This window comes from Embiotoca jacksoni, unplaced genomic scaffold (assembly GCF_022577435.1).
Source record: "Embiotoca jacksoni isolate LCO1_2020_lvr unplaced genomic scaffold, fEmbJac1.0.p SCAF_4, whole genome shotgun sequence".
NCBI lineage: Eukaryota > Metazoa > Chordata > Actinopteri > Embiotocidae > Embiotoca > Embiotoca jacksoni.
The window spans coordinates 7,607,144-7,626,846 of NW_027185392.1; the positions used below are offsets into that span (position 1 = coordinate 7,607,144).

General features: G+C 41.9%; 2 protein-coding genes across 5 annotated transcripts in view; both read right to left on the bottom strand.

Annotated features, from left to right (window-relative positions):
• ank2a (ankyrin 2a, neuronal) overlaps nt 1-19,703 on the bottom strand; it is a 78,904-nt gene that overhangs the window by 5,434 nt on the left and 53,767 nt on the right. For both annotated transcript variants that reach the window (XM_069168164.1, XM_069168165.1), the window contains 5 exons: nt 19,484-19,561; nt 19,180-19,311; nt 18,655-18,795; nt 18,298-18,508; nt 17,844-17,922 (listed from right to left, as the gene is read on the bottom strand). In XM_069168164.1, the coding sequence (XP_069024265.1) occupies nt 17,844-17,922; nt 18,298-18,508; nt 18,655-18,795; nt 19,180-19,311; nt 19,484-19,561 (641 nt within the window). The remainder of the gene's footprint in view (nt 1-17,843; nt 17,923-18,297; nt 18,509-18,654; nt 18,796-19,179; nt 19,312-19,483; nt 19,562-19,703) is intronic.
• On the bottom strand, nt 339-17,833 carry LOC138209525 (dentin sialophosphoprotein-like). 3 transcript variants are annotated; one of them, XM_069168163.1, is made up of 3 exons: nt 3,762-4,962; nt 964-2,635; nt 340-423 (listed from the first exon to the last, which is right to left on the bottom strand). In XM_069168163.1, coding segments are annotated over exons 1-3 (1,725 nt in total). In that variant the 5' UTR covers nt 3,813-4,962; the 3' UTR covers nt 340-421. The 3 variants fall into 3 exon arrangements, 2 of the variants coding, with proteins under 2 accessions (XP_069024263.1, XP_069024264.1); XM_069168162.1 differs by having other exon boundaries at nt 339-2,635; XR_011179165.1 differs by lacking the exon at nt 964-2,635 and having other exon boundaries at nt 346-423; nt 3,762-17,833.

Below are 19,703 nucleotides of genomic sequence, written 5' to 3' on the forward strand. Positions count from 1 at the left end.
CATGTTCACAAGTTTAACTCTCCACTGTTAAACAAATGTTAGAGAGAAAGCAGGACATAAAACTTGCATTTTAGGTTAAAATTCACTGAGAAAATGGGGACTTTGGGAGACAGGAAAACAAACTTGCATTTTCAGGGTTATGTTGTCAAATAAACCAACAAAGAACAGCTCACAGCAGCATAAAACACCTCCATGACATTTAGTCATCTGCTCAAATCAAATGGCAGGTTATTTATCTTCAAACACATTTTCAAACAATCTGATTAAGACTTAAGGTTAAGACCCATTCTCCATGCTAATTTAAAACACCATCACTCGTGCTAAATCAGATACCTGAATGACAACTCTCCTTCGTACTATTCTGGTGGTCAAAAAATCATCATCTGAACTTTCTGACAGTGATCCGAGCTCTGCAGCGATTTCCTGACCAAAGCAACAACAATCCATTAAAACTTAATGAATGACAATACATAAATGCTATGTTTGCAGCAAAGCAAGCGATAAGCAGAGTGATATGGTGCACTTACCAATGTGTTGGGTGTTACAATTAATTTTTTTCATATATTACATTGGAAAGTACAACATGGCAGTCTGTAACTTCAAAAGCGCGTGGAAAAGACGCCATGCTTTTACTTAAACAATGAATACTTGCATTACTGATAAAAAACAATGTAACTTATGTTACCAATGTGAGTGATACAACTAGTTAAAGGCAACAAAGAGACATGCTGAGTTAGGATTTGTTAAATCTGAAATCAAAACAAATTGAGGGTTATGAGGAGTTTTAGATCCCATTCATGTGGTCAGAGGGTTAGCAGTCATTCCTCTCTGAAGCAAATATTGGCTCAAGCTCAGCCCTGGGAAAAACTTGCAGGGTTTTTAACAAATCTTATCTTACCCTTGTCAGAGATTTATTAGTATCATCATAGACACAGATAGGAGGAGGTGGTTGTGAAGCCTCACATAAGGTGAATTCTTCATCTGATGCTTCTGAGTACTGTAGGAATTCTTCACTCTCGTCATGTACATGACGAAGAGGCTCATGCACAAAAGGATCATCCTCAAAATGTTCACTTCCAGAAGATAAAAGCACTTTGCCATTCCCCTTTTCCGGCAGTCTAGGCAGGCTGGGATGATCCTGGGGTGGACCTCCACTTGCTCTTGCCTCAGGCTCATCAGGCTCAGTCTCTGAGAAATCGGATGCACCTTGTTTGCAGTCAAAGTAAGGCTCTGGGTCAGAATATTCAAAGGTTGGACTTTCTGAACCACTGCACACTACCTCAGAGTATCCTGGAGGTATGTCAGTGCAAGCAGCTGAAATATAGACCTGTGCATACCCAGGCGGCATGCTGTACTCCTCATCAGAGGTTGATGACTTCGTCTCAGTTTTGGGTTTGACTGAAGTGGACTCAGAGGCAAAACATTCATAGTCTACTGGAGTTAGAGATTCTGCTGAATAATGTCCATTGGTCCCTGGCCTATCTTCATCTGAAGACATCTCAAAGTTCCTTGAGGACGAGTATGGCATCAGTTCCTCAAAGCTGAAAGATCTTGAAGATCTGACTGTTTCAGGAGTCAAATCCGAAAGAGAAAAATCTTCATTCTGAGGTTCATCAGAGATTGCTTCCCATAAATGTGGAAGTCGATCTTGGTTACTTTCTTCTGTCAAACCCTGTGAGTCAATAGACTGTGAAGATGATTCATGCCCTGCTTGACTTTGAAAAGTGTCAGTTGTAAAATCTTCCCCACTAACATCAGTCTGATTTTTCTCGGTGAGGTCAGACCGACATTGTGCAGCTACTGAGGGAAATGTCTCAGTGGCATTTCCAGAATTTTGAAAACTTGAGTTCAGTGATGGATCAATTTCTTCACAAAGACTCAGGGGAGAATCTGGGATTGAAAGGGATTCAGGAGTGGACACAGGACTGTCTTTAAGATCGCTTGTCTCAGTAGTTTTTGTTAGATCAGGAAGTAGTGAGACCACTTCAGGCTCAACTTGATATGGTGCCTGGAAATGTGCTGGCTCTGTGACCGCTGCATTTGAGTGGTTGTCCTCACCAAGCTGTTCAACAGATGACCCGCTGATTGTCGGGTTATCACTATATTCTGTATGGCTATGACCTTGAAGTGGAAGCTCTTGAAACTCAAAAATCTGATCAACTTCAGGGCTGTCATTAGTGGATTCTGACAAACTTGGGTCAAGTGTCTCTGGTCCCAACCTAAGTTTCATCTCCTTCAGATCTGACAGAAGCTGGTCAAGCTGAGGGGACCCAGACCCGGGTGGTGTTGGCGTAGACTCTGAGGACATGATGGTGAAAACATCTGGACAGTCTTGTACTGTTTGACAAGGTGAGTCTGGGATCACTGCCCAAGAATCTTCACTTTGTTTGGGGAATGACAGCTTTTTATCTTTTTCCTGTGGCGAACTACTTTGATGGGTCATTGTGTTGTCATATTGTGTTTTACTTAAATCAAAGGCACCAGGGATAGGTAATTCTAGTTTTTCAGTGGAAAGTGTGTTTGAATCATGTGCCGAGGATGGCGTCTCAGTTGGAAAGATATGACCCTGGCCAAAATCAACATTTATTTGTTTTGAAGTTTGCGATAGATTAGTCTTGGAAGATGCAGCTGATACCTGAAAGAAATAATACAATGGAGTGGGAAAACAAATTACAAATAAATAGCATGAGTGATTTCTTTGGTGGAAGACTCAATGAGACATGCACTTGTCAAGGACCGGCTGATGTAAGAGCAGTGTCTCAGATGAAGAAATTCATTTGTAGCCCACATGTGTATCGGTAATATTATTAACATTTGTGTTAATAATATTCTTTAAACAAAAAATAATTACATGAATAGTTAAGATGCGAAAATACTATATCATTCATATCAGTGTAATAGGAAGGCACAAATGAATTAGGACCTGATGTAACATGAAGGTGGACATGCCATGTCATGATATAAAGTCAGGAAGCATCACACTTCCCATGAAAATGCCAAACCAAGTTTATAATAACTGTTACAATCAAATGCAACTGATATCTGCAGGTCTACCCATTTCCCAAAATGTAAATAATTCTGCTAATAAAGTAAATAACAAGCCTCAAATAATGTTCTGTATAAAGTCACTAAAATCATGTAAAAACACAAGATACTTAACTACACCAGGTGAAAATTAAACAATGAACTCAACCAAACTCATGGTGTTGTGTCCCCTGTCAAGATATTAGAGAAGGCAGTAGGTGGTAGGATGGCAGAAGTTTGAGGAAATATTTTGCCCAAATGTGCAATTGTGTCATTAGATTTAATTTTGCAGCTGTACTGAATTCTAAATTGACCTTCTGCCAGCCACTTGGGCATCGTCATTGAACATTATGAGCACCAATGGAGAGTTTCTTTTTTATGTTTGTTATATAAACATTAGAAGCTTATGCCTTACAAACAGGAAGACAAACATGACAAATAGCACATGCCTCCAGCTGTGGCAAGTACATTACTTGGCTTAGACTTTTATGGCTGTTAAAACAATATGTAAACAGCACTGTGCAGGTGATTTTTCATTTTTCATGTCCATTAGTTTTGGTTCACTAAAAGGCCATTCCGTCTGCTTGAATGCAAACATGCCAAAGCAAGATAGTAGAGACTACACAGTAGTTGAATGTTATTAGTTGAAGCTTGAAGAACGGTTCTACATTAAGATATCACCTATTTATTACTTTTGAAATCAACACGGCATTCAGCAAGAGCTCGTGCGGTCTTACCGACACGGAGGAACTTTTTCTCCAGTTCTTGCTCATGGATTTTCTTTTCATGTTCTTGGGAAAACAAATCTTGGGTGTGTGTCATCCTTAATTGTGATTTGAGATCGGTCCATTTATGTTCAGTCACAAGTGGTCTTCGTTTTACCGATTCTTTCTTGGCTTGAGTTTGTTCATGGAAAGCCTCTTTCAGTCAGACAGCATGATGAAATCCATTATTTTCAACAGATGGCATGTGACTCAACTCTGTCCAAAGTTGGTTAAACTTTCTAGTTAGATCAAACAACACTTCTTCGGTGTCCAGAGAACAGGTCAGAAAAAAATGACAGGGAATTTTATGTTTGAGGAAGGAGCTACAGTATATATCATGTTTCATCTGTTTTAGTTTATGCCATCAATGTTTAGGGAGGTGAATCTTTGACTGTATCTACAGAGTAAGAGAGTGAGGAATTGTTTGGAGCCAGTCATGATTATTTCAAATGACAAAATTTGGCTGGACGATGTGAATTTCCCACACGGACTATTGAGATTATTTATGAACTGCTTCTTTAAAGAAATGGGCCTCATCACATATTTTTCTTTATAGACTCGATCGTGTATGAGTATTATATGACTGCTGAGGAAGAGTCTGGCTTTTTACAAAGGAAGAGGCAAAAACTTTTAAATTTAATTTAAATATGCTATTGTTTAAAGAGTTTCAGGGATAGATTATCAAAATTTAGGAATGACTGTGAACTGTGCATAACTAAGGCAGATGTAATGAAAGTAAATCTGACAAAAATCCAAAAGATAAATTATTAAAATCTCTCTCCAGCATTGTGGTGTCCAGTGTTTTGTGGTTTTTCCTTTGTTTTGTTTTGTGAGAGCCCAAATGATTTAGGGGAAGGTGGAAGTCATTTGATCTAAAACAAACAAATAAAACAAAGATTCAAAATTTTAAATTTCAGGATTTGAATTGAAGTACTCAAATTAAATTAAAATCAATAAATAATTAGGGACCCTAACTGTTAAAACAACTGACACAAGAACCAGCAGTACATTGATGTGGAGGGGAATAATGAACATTGAATGTATATTTTAATGACAGAACTTCATCTGCTCTTGTGTCATCTGGTGAGCTATAAAAACTGTAAAAGGATGTTAAAAAACGTAATCTCTGTCACATTGTAGCGGTGGTTATTATGATGTGATGTTGTGGTTAACCATGAAAATTTAATTTTCTTGGCTGCATTGAGACAACCGTATTTCACAAAAAGAACATTTTCCTTTAAAAAGTGGATCATACAAATGTGAAATGAGGTTGTGAGGAGTAGGAGGATTCTGTCTGACCCTGTATTTGTGAGTAAAGTTTCCTTGATTTGAGTTTGATGAAGACGTATCAGAAAAAATTATGTTGGGATGGGAACAAAATTTCTGAGATTCAGTTAGAAAAACAGAATTCTCTCCCGATATTGGTTTGAAATCAGAAAAATAAGGTTTGACGAAAGCTGAACAGGAAGGAAGTGAATCTGGTGAATCTGTTTGGTAGTATTCACACATTTCCTTGAAACCAAATTCAAAATCATTATCTGATGCTGTTGAAAGAGGTGATATTGGTCTATTTTCAGAATATTGTAAGTAGTAGTTACAATGTTGACTCTTTGATTGAGTAAATGTCATGACAGGAGACACAAAGTGTTGCTCGACTGAAGCCACAGATTCTGGGGATGATGCTCTAAAGTCGGCCAGCCAGTCGTGAAGGAGCGAAAAGTCAAAATCGGAAGACACAGATTCAGGGGACAAAGCCCTGCTGCAAAAAAACTTATCAAGTTCAAAGTCTGATGAAACTGACTGCGGGGATCCTGGTCTGGACTCGTCAAAAAGGACGTCAAGACACAAATCAGTACCTTCCCAGTCCGATAACTTTGATTCTGGTGTAAACGACCTGTGCTCCGAAAAGTACACATCGCAATCGATATGGGGAGATCTGAACTCTGGAACAGGTGAGTCAGGAGAGAGGGGCCTGAGTTCACTTTGAGAATCCAGTGATTCGGGAGACTGAGGTCTTAAGTCCTCCAACGAATCATCTACAAGGGGGAAGGTGTCCTCCTTCTCTGATTGAACAGATTGAGGCCACACAGTTCTGAACTCAGATATTTTGAAGCCCAACAACTCGTCTGCTTGTTTTTCATATGTGATGCCCCGCACAACATCTGCATATGTAAGAGGTCTTGCAGCAGCCAGCAGAGGGGATGCAGTTACATTTACACCTGAGTGTTTGGTTTCATGTGAAGGAAGTGAATCTGGTGAATCTACTCTATGTTCGTCAAACATGTCCTGGAGACAAAATTCAAACTCCTCAACATCTGACACTGTTGAAAGAGGTGATATTGGTCTATTTTCAGAATATTGTAAGTAGTAGTTACAATGTTGACTCTTTGATTGAGTAAATGTCATGACAGGAGACACAAAGTGTTGCTCGACTGAAGCCACAGATGCTGGGGATGATGCTCTAAAGTCGGCCAGCCAGTCGTGAAGGAGCAAAAAGTCAAAATCGGAAGACACAGATTCAGGGGACAAAGCCCTGCTGCAAAAAAACTTATCAAGTTCAAAGTCTGATGAAACTGACTGCGGGGATCCTGGTCTGGACTCGTCAAAAAGGACATCAAGACACAAATCAGTACCTTCCCAGTCCGATAACTTTGATTCTGGTGTAAACGACCTGTGCTCCGAAAAGTCCACGTCGCAATCGATATGGGGAGATCTGAACTCTGGAACAGGTGAGTCAGGAGAGAGGGGCCTGAGTTCACTTTGAGAATCCAGTGATTCGGGAGACTGAGGTCTTAAGCCCTCCAACGAATCATCTACAAGGGGGAAGGTGTCCTCCTTCTCTGATTGAACAGATTGAGGCCACACAGTTCTAAACTCAGATATTTTGAAGTCCAACAACTCGTCTGCTTGTTTTTCATATGTGATGCCCCGCACAACATCTGCATATGTAAGAGGTCTTGCAGCAGCCAGCAGAGGGGATGCAGTTACATTTACACCTGAGTGTTTGGTTTCATGTGAAGGAAGTGAATCTGGTGAATCTGCTCTATGTTCGTCAAACATGTCCTGGAGACAAAATTCAAACTCCTCAACATCTGATACTGTTGAAAGAGGTGATATTGGTCTATTTTCAGAATATTGTAAGTAGTAGTTACAATGTTGACTCTTTGATTGAGTAAATGTCATGACAGGAGACACAAAGTGTTGCTCGACTGAAGCCACAGATTCTGGGGATGATGCTCTAAAGTCGGCCAGCCAGTCGTGAAGGAGCGAAAAGTCAAAATCAGAAGACACAGATTCAGGGGACAAAGCCCTGCTGCAAAAAAACTTATCAACTTCAAAGTCTGATGAAACTGACTGCGGGGATCCTGGTCTGGACTCGTCAAAAAGGACGTCAAGACACAAATCAGTACCTTCCCAGTCCGATAACTTTGATTCTGGTGTAAACAACCTGTGCTCCGAAAAGTACACATCGCAATCGATATGGGGAGATCTGAACTCTGGAACAGGTGAGTCAGGAGAGAGGGGCCTGAGTTCACTTTGAGAATCCAGTGATTCGGGAGACTGAGGTCTTAAGTCCTCCAACGAATCATCTACAAGGGGGAAGGTGTCCTCCTTCTCTGATTGAACAGATTGAGGCCACACAGTTCTAAACTCAGATATTTTGAAGCCCAACAACTCGTCTGCTTGTTTTTCATATGTGACGCCCCGCAGAACATCTGCGTATGTAAGAGGTCTTACAGTGGACTGCAGAGGGGATGTAGTTACATTTACACCTGAGAGTTTGGTTTCATGTGAAGGAAGTGAATCTGGTGAATCTGCTCTATGTTCGTCAAACATGTCCTGGAGACAAAATTCAAACTCCTCAACATCTGACACTGTTGAAAGAGGTGATATTGGTCTATTTTCAGAATATTGTAAGTAGTAGTTACAATGTTGATTCTTTGATTGATCAAATGTCATAACAGGAGACACACAGTGTTGCTCGACTGAAGCCACAGATTCTGGGGATGATGCTCTAAAGTCGGCCAGCCAGTCGTGAAGGAGCAAAAAGTCAAAATCGGAAGACACAGATTCAGGGGACAAAGCCCTGCTGCAAAAAAACTTATCAAGTTCAAAGTCTGATGAAACTGACTGCGGGGATCCTGGTCTGGACTCGTCAAAAAGGACATCAAGACACAAATCAGTACCTTCCCAGTCCGATAACTTTGATTCTGGTGTAAACGACCTGTGCTCCGAAAAGTCCACGTCGCAATCGATATGGGGAGATCTGAACTCTGGAACAGGTGAGTCAGGAGAGAGGGGCCTGAGTTCACTTTGAGAATCCAGTGATTCGGGAGACTGAGGTCTTAAGTCCTCCAACGAATCATCTACAAGGGGGAAGGTGTCCTCCTTCTCTGATTGAACAGATTGAGGCCACACAGTTCTAAACTCAGATATTTTGAAGTCCAACAACTCGTCTGCTTGTTTTTCATATGTGATGCCCCGCACAACATCTGCATATGTAAGAGGTCTTGCAGCAGCCAGCAGAGGGGATGCAGTTACATTTACACCTGAGTGTTTGGTTTCATGTGAAGGAAGTGAATCTGGTGAATCTGCTCTATGTTCGTCAAACATGTCCTGGAGACAAAATTCAAACTCCTCAACATCTGATACTGTTGAAAGAGGTGATATTGGTCTATTTTCAGAATATTGTAAGTAGTAGTTACAATGTTGACTCTTTGATTGAGTAAATGTCATGACAGGAGACACAAAGTGTTGCTCGACTGAAGCCACAGATTCTGGGGATGATGCTCTAAAGTCGGCCAGCCAGTCGTGAAGGAGCGAAAAGTCAAAATCAGAAGACACAGATTCAGGGGACAAAGCCCTGCTGCAAAAAAACTTATCAACTTCAAAGTCTGATGAAACTGACTGCGGGGATCCTGGTCTGGACTCGTCAAAAAGGACGTCAAGACACAAATCAGTACCTTCCCAGTCCGATAACTTTGATTCTGGTGTAAACAACCTGTGCTCCGAAAAGTACACATCGCAATCGATATGGGGAGATCTGAACTCTGGAACAGGTGAGTCAGGAGAGAGGGGCCTGAGTTCACTTTGAGAATCCAGTGATTCGGGAGACTGAGGTCTTAAGTCCTCCAACGAATCATCTACAAGGGGGAAGGTGTCCTCCTTCTCTGATTGAACAGATTGAGGCCACACAGTTCTAAACTCAGATATTTTGAAGCCCAACAACTCGTCTGCTTGTTTTTCATATGTGACGCCCCGCAGAACATCTGCGTATGTAAGAGGTCTTACAGTGGACTGCAGAGGGGATGTAGTTACATTTACACCTGAGAGTTTGGTTTCATGTGAAGGAAGTGAATCTGGTGAATCTGCTCTATGTTCGTCAAACATGTCCTGGAGACAAAATTCAAACTCCTCAACATCTGACACTGTTGAAAGAGGTGATATTGGTCTATTTTCAGAATATTGTAAGTAGTAGTTACAATGTTGACTCTTTGATTGAGTAAATGTCATGACAGGAGACACAAAGTGTTGCTCGACTGAAGCCACAGATTCTGGGGATGATGCTCTAAAGTCGGCCAGCCAGTCGTGAAGGAGCGAAAAGTCAAAATCAGAAGACACAGATTCAGGGGACAAAGCCCTGCTGCAAAAAAACTTATCAACTTCAAAGTCTGATGAAACTGACTGCGGGGATCCTGGTCTGGACTCGTCAAAAAGGACGTCAAGACACAAATCAGTACCTTCCCAGTCCGATAACTTTGATTCTGGTGTAAACAACCTGTGCTCCGAAAAGTACACATCGCAATCGATATGGGGAGATCTGAACTCTGGAACAGGTGAGTCAGGAGAGAGGGGCCTGAGTTCACTTTGAGAATCCAGTGATTCGGGAGACTGAGGTCTTAAGTCCTCCAACGAATCATCTACAAGGGGGAAGGTGTCCTCCTTCTCTGATTGAACAGATTGAGGCCACACAGTTCTAAACTCAGATATTTTGAAGCCCAACAACTCGTCTGCTTGTTTTTCATATGTGATGCCCCGCACAACATCTGCATATGTAAGAGGTCTTGCAGCAGCCAGCAGAGGGGATGCAGTTACATTTACACCTGAGTGTTTGGTTTCATGTGAAGGAAGTGAATCTGGTGAATCTGCTCTATGTTCGTCAAACATGTCCTGGAGACAAAATTCAAACTCCTCAACATCTGATACTGTTGAAAGAGGTGATATTGGTCTATTTTCAGAATATTGTAAGTAGTAGTTACAATGTTGACTCTTTGATTGAGTAAATGTCATGACAGGAGACACAAAGTGTTGCTCGACTGAAGCCACAGATTCTGGGGATGATGCTCTAAAGTCGGCCAGCCAGTCGTGAAGGAGCGAAAAGTCAAAATCAGAAGACACAGATTCAGGGGACAAAGCCCTGCTGCAAAAAAACTTATCAACTTCAAAGTCTGATGAAACTGACTGCGGGGATCCTGGTCTGGACTCGTCAAAAAGGACGTCAAGACACAAATCAGTACCTTCCCAGTCCGATAACTTTGATTCTGGTGTAAACAACCTGTGCTCCGAAAAGTACACATCGCAATCGATATGGGGAGATCTGAACTCTGGAACAGGTGAGTCAGGAGAGAGGGGCCTGAGTTCACTTTGAGAATCCAGTGATTCGGGAGACTGAGGTCTTAAGTCCTCCAACGAATCATCTACAAGGGGGAAGGTGTCCTCCTTCTCTGATTGAACAGATTGAGGCCACACAGTTCTAAACTCAGATATTTTGAAGCCCAACAACTCGTCTGCTTGTTTTTCATATGTGACGCCCCGCAGAACATCTGCGTATGTAAGAGGTCTTACAGTGGACTGCAGAGGGGATGTAGTTACATTTACACCTGAGAGTTTGGTTTCATGTGAAGGAAGTGAATCTGGTGAATCTGCTCTATGTTCGTCAAACATGTCCTGGAGACAAAATTCAAACTCCTCAACATCTGACACTGTTGAAAGAGGTGATATTGGTCTATTTTCAGAATATTGTAAGTAGTAGTTACAATGTTGATTCTTTGATTGATCAAATGTCATAACAGGAGACACACAGTGTTGCTCGACTGAAGCCACAGATTCTGGGGATGATGCTCTAAAGTCGGCCAGCCAGTCGTGAAGGAGCAAAAAGTCAAAATCGGAAGACACAGATTCAGGGGACAAAGCCCTGCTGCAAAAAAACTTATCAAGTTCAAAGTCTGATGAAACTGACTGCGGGGATCCTGGTCTGGACTCGTCAAAAAGGACATCAAGACACAAATCAGTACCTTCCCAGTCCGATAACTTTGATTCTGGTGTAAACGACCTGTGCTCCGAAAAGTCCACGTCGCAATCGATATGGGGAGATCTGAACTCTGGAACAGGTGAGTCAGGAGAGAGGGGCCTGAGTTCACTTTGAGAATCCAGTGATTCGGGAGACTGAGGTCTTAAGTCCTCCAACGAATCATCTACAAGGGGGAAGGTGTCCTCCTTCTCTGATTGAACAGATCGAGGCCAAACAGTTCTAAACTCAGATATTTTGAAGTCCAACAACTCGTCTGCTTGTTTTTCATATGTGATGCCCCGCACAACATCTGCATATGTAAGAGGTCTTGCAGCAGCCAGCAGAGGGGATGTAGTTACATTTACACCTGAGTGTTTGGTTTCATGTGAAGGAAGTGAATCTGGTGAATCTACTCTATGTTCGTCAAACATGTCCTGGAGACAAAATTCAAACTCCTCAACATCTGACACTGTTGAAAGAGGTGATATTGATCTATTTTCAGAATATTGTAAGTAGTAGTTACAATGTTGACTCTTTGATTGAGTAAATGTCATGACAGGAGACACAAAGTGTTGCTCGACTGAAGCCACAGATTCTGGGGATGATGCTCTAAAGTCGGCCAGCCAGTCGTGAAGGAGCAAAAAGTCAAAATCGGAAGACACAGATTCAGGGGACAAAGCCCTGCTGCAAAAAAACTTATCAACTTCAAAGTCTGATGAAACTGACTGTGGGGATCCTGGTCTGGACTCGTCAAAAAGGACGTCAAGACACAAATCAGTACCTTCCCAGTCCGATAACTTTGATTCTGGTGTAAACGACCTGTGCTCCGAAAAGTCCACATCGCAATCGATATGGGGAGATCTGAACTCTGGAACAGGTGAGTCAGGAGAGAGGGGCCTGAGTTCACTTTGAGAATCCAGTGATTCGGGAGACTGAGGTCTTAAGTCCTCCAACGAATCATCTACAAGGGGGAAGGTGTCCTCCTTCTCTGATTGAACAGATTGAGGCCACACAGTTCTGAACTCAGATATTTTGAAGTCCAACAACTCGTCTGCTTGTTTTTCATATGTGACGCCCCGCAGAACATCTGCATATGGAAGAGGTCTTGCAGCAGCCAGCAGAGGGGATGCAGTTACATTTACACCTGAGTGTTTGGTTTCAAGTGAAGGAAGTGAATCTGGTGAATCTATTCTATGTTCGTCACACATGTCCTGGAGACAAAATTCAAACTCCTCAACATCTGACACTGTTGAAAGAGGTGATATTGGTCTATTTTCAGAATATTGTAAGTAGTAATTACAATGTTGACTCTTTGATTGAGTAAATGTCATGACAGGAGACACAAAGTGTTGCTCGACTGAAGCCACAGATGCTGGGGATGATGCTCTAAAGTCGGCCAGCCAGTCGTGAAGGAGCAAAAAGTCAAAATCGGAAGACACAGATTCAGGGGACAAAGCCCTGCTGCAAAAAAACTTATCAAGTTCAAAGTCTGATGAAACTGACTGTGGGGATCCTGGTCTGGACTCGTCAAAAAGGACATCAAGACACAAATCAGTACCTTCCCAGTCCGATAACTTTGATTCTGGTGTAAACGACCTGTGCTCCGAAAAGTCCACGTCGCAATCGATATGGGGAGATCTGAACTCTGGAACAGGTGAGTCAGGAGAGAGGGGCCTGAGTTCACTTTGAGAATCCAGTGATTTGGGAGACTGAGGTCTTAAGTCCTCCAACGAATCATCTACAAGGGGGAAGGTGTCCTCCTTCTCTGATTGAACAGATCGAGGCCAAACAGTTCTAAACTCAGATATTTTGAAGTCCAACAACTCGTCTGCTTGTTTTTCATATGTGATGCCCCGCACAACATCTGCATATGTAAGAGGTCTTGCAGCAGCCAGCAGAGGGGATGCAGTTACATTTACACCTGAGTGTTTGGTTTCAAGTGAAGGAAGTGAATCTGGTGAATCTATTCTATGTTCGTCACACATGTCCTGGAGACAAAATTCAAACTCCTCAACATCTGACACTGTTGAAAGAGGTGATATTGGTCTATTTTCAGAATATTGTAAGTAGTAATTACAATGTTGACTCTTTGATTGAATAAATGTCATGACAGGAGACACAAAGTGTTGCTCGACTGAAGCCACAGATTCTGGGGATGATGCTCTAAAGTCGGCCAGCCAGTCGCGAAGGAGCGAAAAGTCAAAATCGGAAGACACAGATTCAGGGGACAAAGCCCTGCTGCAAAATAACTTGTCAAGTTCAAACTCTGATGAAACTGACTGCGGGGATCCTGGTCTGGACTCGTCAAAAAGGACGTCAAGACACAAATCAGTACCTTCCCAGTCCGATAACTTTGATTCTGGTGTAAACGACCTGTGCTCCGAAAAGTCCACGTCGCAATCGATATGGGGCGATCTGAACTTTGGAACAGGTGAGTCAGGAGAGAGGGGCCTGAGTTCACTTTGAGAATCCAGTGATTCGGGAGACTGAGGTCTTAAGTCCTCCAGCGAATCATCTACAAGGGGGAAGGTGTCCTCCTTCTCTGATTGAACAGACTGAGGCCACACAGTTCTGAACTCAGATATTTTGAAGCCCAAAAACTCGTCTGCTTGTTTTTCATATGTGACGCCCCGCACAACATCTGCATATGTAAGAGGTCTTGCAGCAGCCAGCAGAGGGGATGCAGTTACGTTTACACCTGAGTGTTTGGTTTCATGTGAAGGAAGTGAATCTGGTGAATCTGCTCTATGTTCGTCAAACATGTCCTGGAGACAAAATTCAAACTCCTCAACATCTGACACTGTTGAAAGAGGTGATATTGGTCTATTTTCAGAATATTGTAGGTAGTAGTTACAATGTTGACTCTTTGATTGAGTAAATGTCATGACAGGAGACACACAGTGTTGCTCGACTGAAGCCACAGATTCTGGGGATGATGCTCTAAAGTCGGCCAGCCAGTTGTGAAGGAGCAAAAAGTCAAAATCGGAAGACACAGATTCAGGGGACAGAGCCCTGCTGCAAAAAAACTTATCAAGTTCAAAGTCTGATGAAACTGACTGCGGGGATCCTGGTCTGGACTCGTCAAAAAGGACGTCAAGACACAAATCAGTACCTTCCCAGTCCGATAACTTTGATTCTGGTGTAAACGACCTGTGCTCCGAAAAGTCCACGTCGCAATCGATATGGGGAGATCTGAACTCTGGAACAGGTGAATCAGGAGAGAGGGGCCTGAGTTCACTTTGAGAATCCACTGACTCGGGAGACTGAGGTCTTAAGTCCTCCAACGAATCGTCAACAAGGGGGAAGTTGTCCTCCTTCTCTGATTGAACAGATCGAGGCCACACAGTTCTGAACTCAAATATTTTGAAGCCCAACAACTCGTCTGCTTGTTTTTCATATGTGACGCCCCGCACAACATCTGCATATGTAAGAGGTCTTGCAGCAGCCAGCAGAGCGGATGTAGTTACATTTACACCTGAGTGTTTGGTTTCATGTGAAGGAAGTGAATCTGGTGAATCTACTCTATGTTCGTCAAATATGTCCTGGAGACAAAATTCAAACTCCTCAACATCTGACACTGTTGAAAGAGGTGATATTGATCTATTTTCAGAATATTGTAAGTAGTAGTTACAATGTTGATTCTTTGATTGACCAAATGTCATGACAGGAGACACAAAGTGTTGCTCGACTGAAGCCACAGATTCTGGGGATGATGCTCTAAAGTCGGCCAGCCAGTCGTGAAGGAGCAAAAAGTCAAAATCGGAAGACACAGATTCAGGGGACAAAGCCCTGCTGCAAAATAACTTGTTAAGTTCAAAGTTTGATGAAACTGACTGTGGGGATCCTGGTCTGGACTCGTCAAAAAGGACGTCAAGACACAAATCAGTACCTTCCCAGTCCGATAACTTTGATTCCGGTGTAAACGACCTGTGCTCCGAAAAGTCCACGTCGCAATCGATGTGGGGAGATCTGAACTCTGGAACAGGTGAGTCAGGAGAGAGGGGCCTGAGTTCACTTTGAGAATCCAGTGATTCGGGAGACTGAGGTCTTAAGTCCTCCAGCGAATCATCTACAAGGGGGAAGGTGCCCTTCTTCTCTGATTGAACAGATTGAGGCCAAACAGTTCTAAACTCAGATATTTTGAAGCCCAAAAACTCGTCTGCTTGTTTTTCATATGTGACGCCCCGCACAACATCTGCATATGTAAGAGGTCTTGCAGTGGATTGCAGAGGGGATGCATTTACAGTTATGCCAAGGTGTTTTGCTTCAACACTTGAAGCAAGTGAGTCTCGCAAATCTGATACGCTTTCATCAAACATTTGTTCATCACAAATTTCGACATCCTCTAAACAATTTACAGCATTAAGTAAGGTTGCTCTTTTGTTTGATGGTGGAGTTATTTCATTTGGAAACTTCAAAATATATTTCTGTCTATCCACAAAGTTAAAGGTCAATGGTTTTTTTGATGCTTTTATTTTTAACATGTGAAATGTTTCAATAGATCCTCTTTGGTGTTTGTGATCGGAGTGAAAGTTTATTTTGGATTCTTCCTCCCCATGCCGATTCATAGAATTTTTGTTTTTCTTGTCTTTGACTATTTTTAGATCATTGTCTTCTAAATTATTATTTGAGTGACCTTTTGATTCTTCGTCTTTAGAAGGTTGTGGTTCCAACTTTGAAAACCAGTAACCAAGGTAAGATTGACTACTTTCCTCCTCGGGTTTTGGGGCTTTAGATCCCACTGGCCAGGCCTGAAACAACTTTTCCTCTTTACTTGAACAGCCTGACTCTTCGCTTTGGGTAATTTTGACATCTGCACATGTAATATATTTTTCAGCTGAATTAGCAGCTGGTATTTCTTTGGCTTTCAGATGACATGACAATGAGTCTGGTCTATCTGTGCTTTTTTTATCTGACCATACATTAAGCTGTGATGGAGGAGTGTTCATAGCGTATTCCACATAATCACATTCTTTGTGCTGGCTCTGTGAACCTGAAAAATCTGATGAAAGATAATTTGATGTGACCGATTCTTGAGGGAGAGGAGGAACGTTACAGGAGGGGCACGGTGAGGATGGGTTTTCTCCTGAATATTTTAAGTAATAATCACAATATTGACTCATAAGTTGGCCGCGTGTTGGTTCTGAGAGCAAGAGTTCAAGAAATGAAAAACTGCACTGAGATTCCCGGGAAGATGGTCGGCAATCCCTATCTGAAGATCCATACTCATTGATAGATGTACCTGAGTCAGGAGAAGATGCGATTCCATCAGGAGAAACATCTTCAAGCAAAAACTCTTCACATTCAATATCTGATGACAAAGGTGAAAATGCTGTGTCCTCTCTCTTTATATGTCCACCTTCAGTAACCAGTTGACTATATTTTGGTACTTGGGAGTCAGGGGACAATTGTCTGTACTTATTCCAAGACTCATAGGACTCAGAACAAAGGGGCTGCGAAATTACAGGAATGGCACAATCTTTCGAACCAAACAGAGACTCACGTTCATAAGTTTGTGAGTGATAGGGGTTTAATTTATTTTTATAGAAATTGATTGTAATTTCTGTTGAACTGCATGCATCAGACATTGGAGAGAGTGCCCGTCTTTCATCCAATATGCTTGAAAAGTCTGCAGAGGAAATCTTTTTTTGCCCCTGAGGTGACATTGCCCTATAATCACCTATTGACGTTACAGATTCAGAGGATGACAGTCTAGGTATGGAGTCATTTAATAGCCATGCCTCTGCTGTAAAGAGACCCCTTTCATTAACAGGTGAAAATGAGCGACACTGCTCCTCAGATGCCAAAGAATCAGGTGTCAAAGGGCTGTACTCTATAAAAGTGGAGGGTAATGCCACATCTTGAACAGGAGATTGTGGTGTGAGTTGGGTGATAGGTAGAAAAAAGCTCCAGGATTCAGTCTTTGTCTCAGTGGTGTTGGATGTCTTTGCCTCGACTATGACATGTTCACTGTTTGGACTAAGAGAACTCCAATTACAGTTCCTATCAGTTGAGTCACAGACCATGTGAGGCAAAATGGTCGTTGGTACCTTCATTATAAATGGTTTCACCATGCTGTACTTAGCTGTAGCAATAACAGGCTCAGTTGACTGGAAATCATCATTATCATCAATGAAGGGCATGTTTTCCGGATACCCGTCACTGTATTGTTGGGGTTTTGTGTTTTCATCCTTGCTTGACTTGAAGGGTTTCAGTCCCATGCCCACATCTGAAACTTGTGGGCATTTGTCATGGCCATAGAGTACTTTGTAGAATTGGGCTGTGGCATCATCAGTACACTTCAGAGAGATCCTGCTGTTATGAGCTACATCTCTGTCATTCTCAGCCATGGCTAGAGTTTGTTTCGGGTCCTCTGGTGCCAAGACTAATAGGCTAGGATCATAGATTATTCTGGCTGTGTCTGTATTACCAAGCTGTGATGTACAGCTTAACTCATCACAAAGATCCCTAAAGTCAGTCTCAGCTTTGTCTGACTCTGACAGGCTCAGACTAAAGTCTCTGATAGATACCGATGAGTGTAACTTCTGCATTTCGGGTAATCGGCATTGCTTATCTTCACAACAACACTGCTTCAATGGCAAGGTTTGGCTGCAGTCATCTTTGACTTCAGTGCCACCTTGGAAAGACCTGACGAAATGAACTTCAATACTGCCCCCAACTTGCTCGTCTTTCAATTTCGGGTCATAAACCTGAGGTGCTTGGCTCTCCAGTGCTGCAGCTTTTGAAGTGGGTAGCGTACTTACTTGCTCATCTGAGTTGTCGTGACTTGAAGGCTCTTGTGCAATTATATCCTCAGATGTCCAGAGGTTTGGGTTCAATTCACTGAAAAAAATAAATAAAGCTCGTTCACAAAATATGACTTTGATGATTAATTAAAATCACAATAATTTGTTTTATCAAATCTCTAATGGGCAAAACCCACAAACAACATACAATGGGACAAATACCTGTACCCACTATATGCCAAAGTGCAGCAGTGGTGTCAGGATATGGCACTGCTCTATTTCCTAACGATAACATTATGGGAAACACTTACCTCCAGAAAAGAAGCAGTTTTGATGACTTCTTTATGTCTTTTATCTCTATATAACGTGTATGGTATGAGCTACCAGTGTAAAAGTGTGACAATCAATGTGATTATTTAACATCGCCGATGTGTGTTGCAGAGTCAGAAATAATTTCAAATTAATGACTCACTGTGGGATCTCAAGCTCCTCCAATAGGTCACCATGCATGCTCTCTGAGTGGGTGTTCCCAACAGGCTCTGCCCACGAAGGGATATCCAGTAGGGATGCAACTGAGAGGTCTTCCTCAGAAACAGCTGGGGGTGGTCTGCGGTCTGACTCCACCCTTCTAATGATTCTGGGGCTGTCTGCATCTTCTTGCACTGAGGATAGGGCAACTGACACTGAAAAACACACACACACACACACACACACACACACACACACACACACACACACACACACACACACACACACAATGAATAAGACTGTAAGCAAACACACAATTAGAGCATGTTGCTAGATAAAGCCTTAAAAGTGGGGTTATTACCTTCACTGTGATCCAGTGTCTTCTCTATTTCGGCATAAGTTCTTGACGTTTGCTCCTGAACTGACTTGTTCATCTGGGTTTCAATAAGATGGACAATGTCCATGCGGTTGATCTTGGTTAGTCTCTTTATTAGACATTCTTCTGTGGAAACATTTATCAATCATTAAAAAGCAGTAAAACAACATCATTTAACACAACCAAGTATTTAATGGTCCCATATTGTATTTTAAAAAAAAATTCCATGTCTTCTTTGATTATAAAGCAGACCTAGGTGCCATATAAATACAGAGAAAGTGTCAAAACGCCTAGTCCACTGGGAAATGAATGCAGTCGCAATTATATTCCAGAACCATTTAGGAAATCAAGTAATTCCATAAGTTGTTTGCATGAAAGTAAAAAGACAATGAAAAGGTAATGGACATACACTATCAAACAAATTAGCCATGTCTAAAATACTTGAAGTTTTGTATTGAAAAATACTCTGAAAATTTCAAAGGAAATCTGTCAGGCCAAAACACAACGTACCTGTGGCATGTTTGCCTTCCCGTTCAACCCAGCGCTGCAGCAAGGCATGGCTCTGCTCTTGGAGGGAATTAGGATTCTCTGTTCTCACTATCTGAATATCATCCTCACTGAATTCCAGTTCTCTTGCCAGCTCTGGGGTGATGGATAACAAAGCAAGAGGTGAAACAAGTTTTCAGCTATTCCTGCTCATAAATGCCCGAGTTCAAATTCTTAAAAAAAATGCAATGAATAATGCTACTGCCAAAAATGAATCTTTTAAATTAAAATCTTAAAGAGAAAACAACTAGATTGTTTGATAGCTTACCAGTCCAGCTGAAGCCAAGAAGGTCTGCAATGATAGCTAATGTCTCTTCTTTCCTATCAGCATCATCCTGCCAATCAACTAAAAAAATGCCACCACATGCAAACATTAAATCTTAACATTATGGCCAACTGTTCAAAGTCTAAAATACCATTAATTATATACTTTAACTTGGCAAATAAATAATCATATTTCAGGAGCCTGGCATATAAAGTGTACTTAA

What these genes read in the sequence shown, in the direction of transcription:
- LOC138209525 (XM_069168162.1), bottom strand. Translation starts at nt 3,812, where the DNA reads ATGAAAAGAAAATCCATGAGCAAGAACTGGAGAAAAAGTTCCTCCGTG. An exon ending in GAAAAAGTTCCTCCGTGTCG is followed by an intron (nt 2,636 to 3,761) that starts GTAAGACCGCAC and finishes TATTTCTTTCAG; the next exon opens with GTATCAGCTGCATCTTCCAA.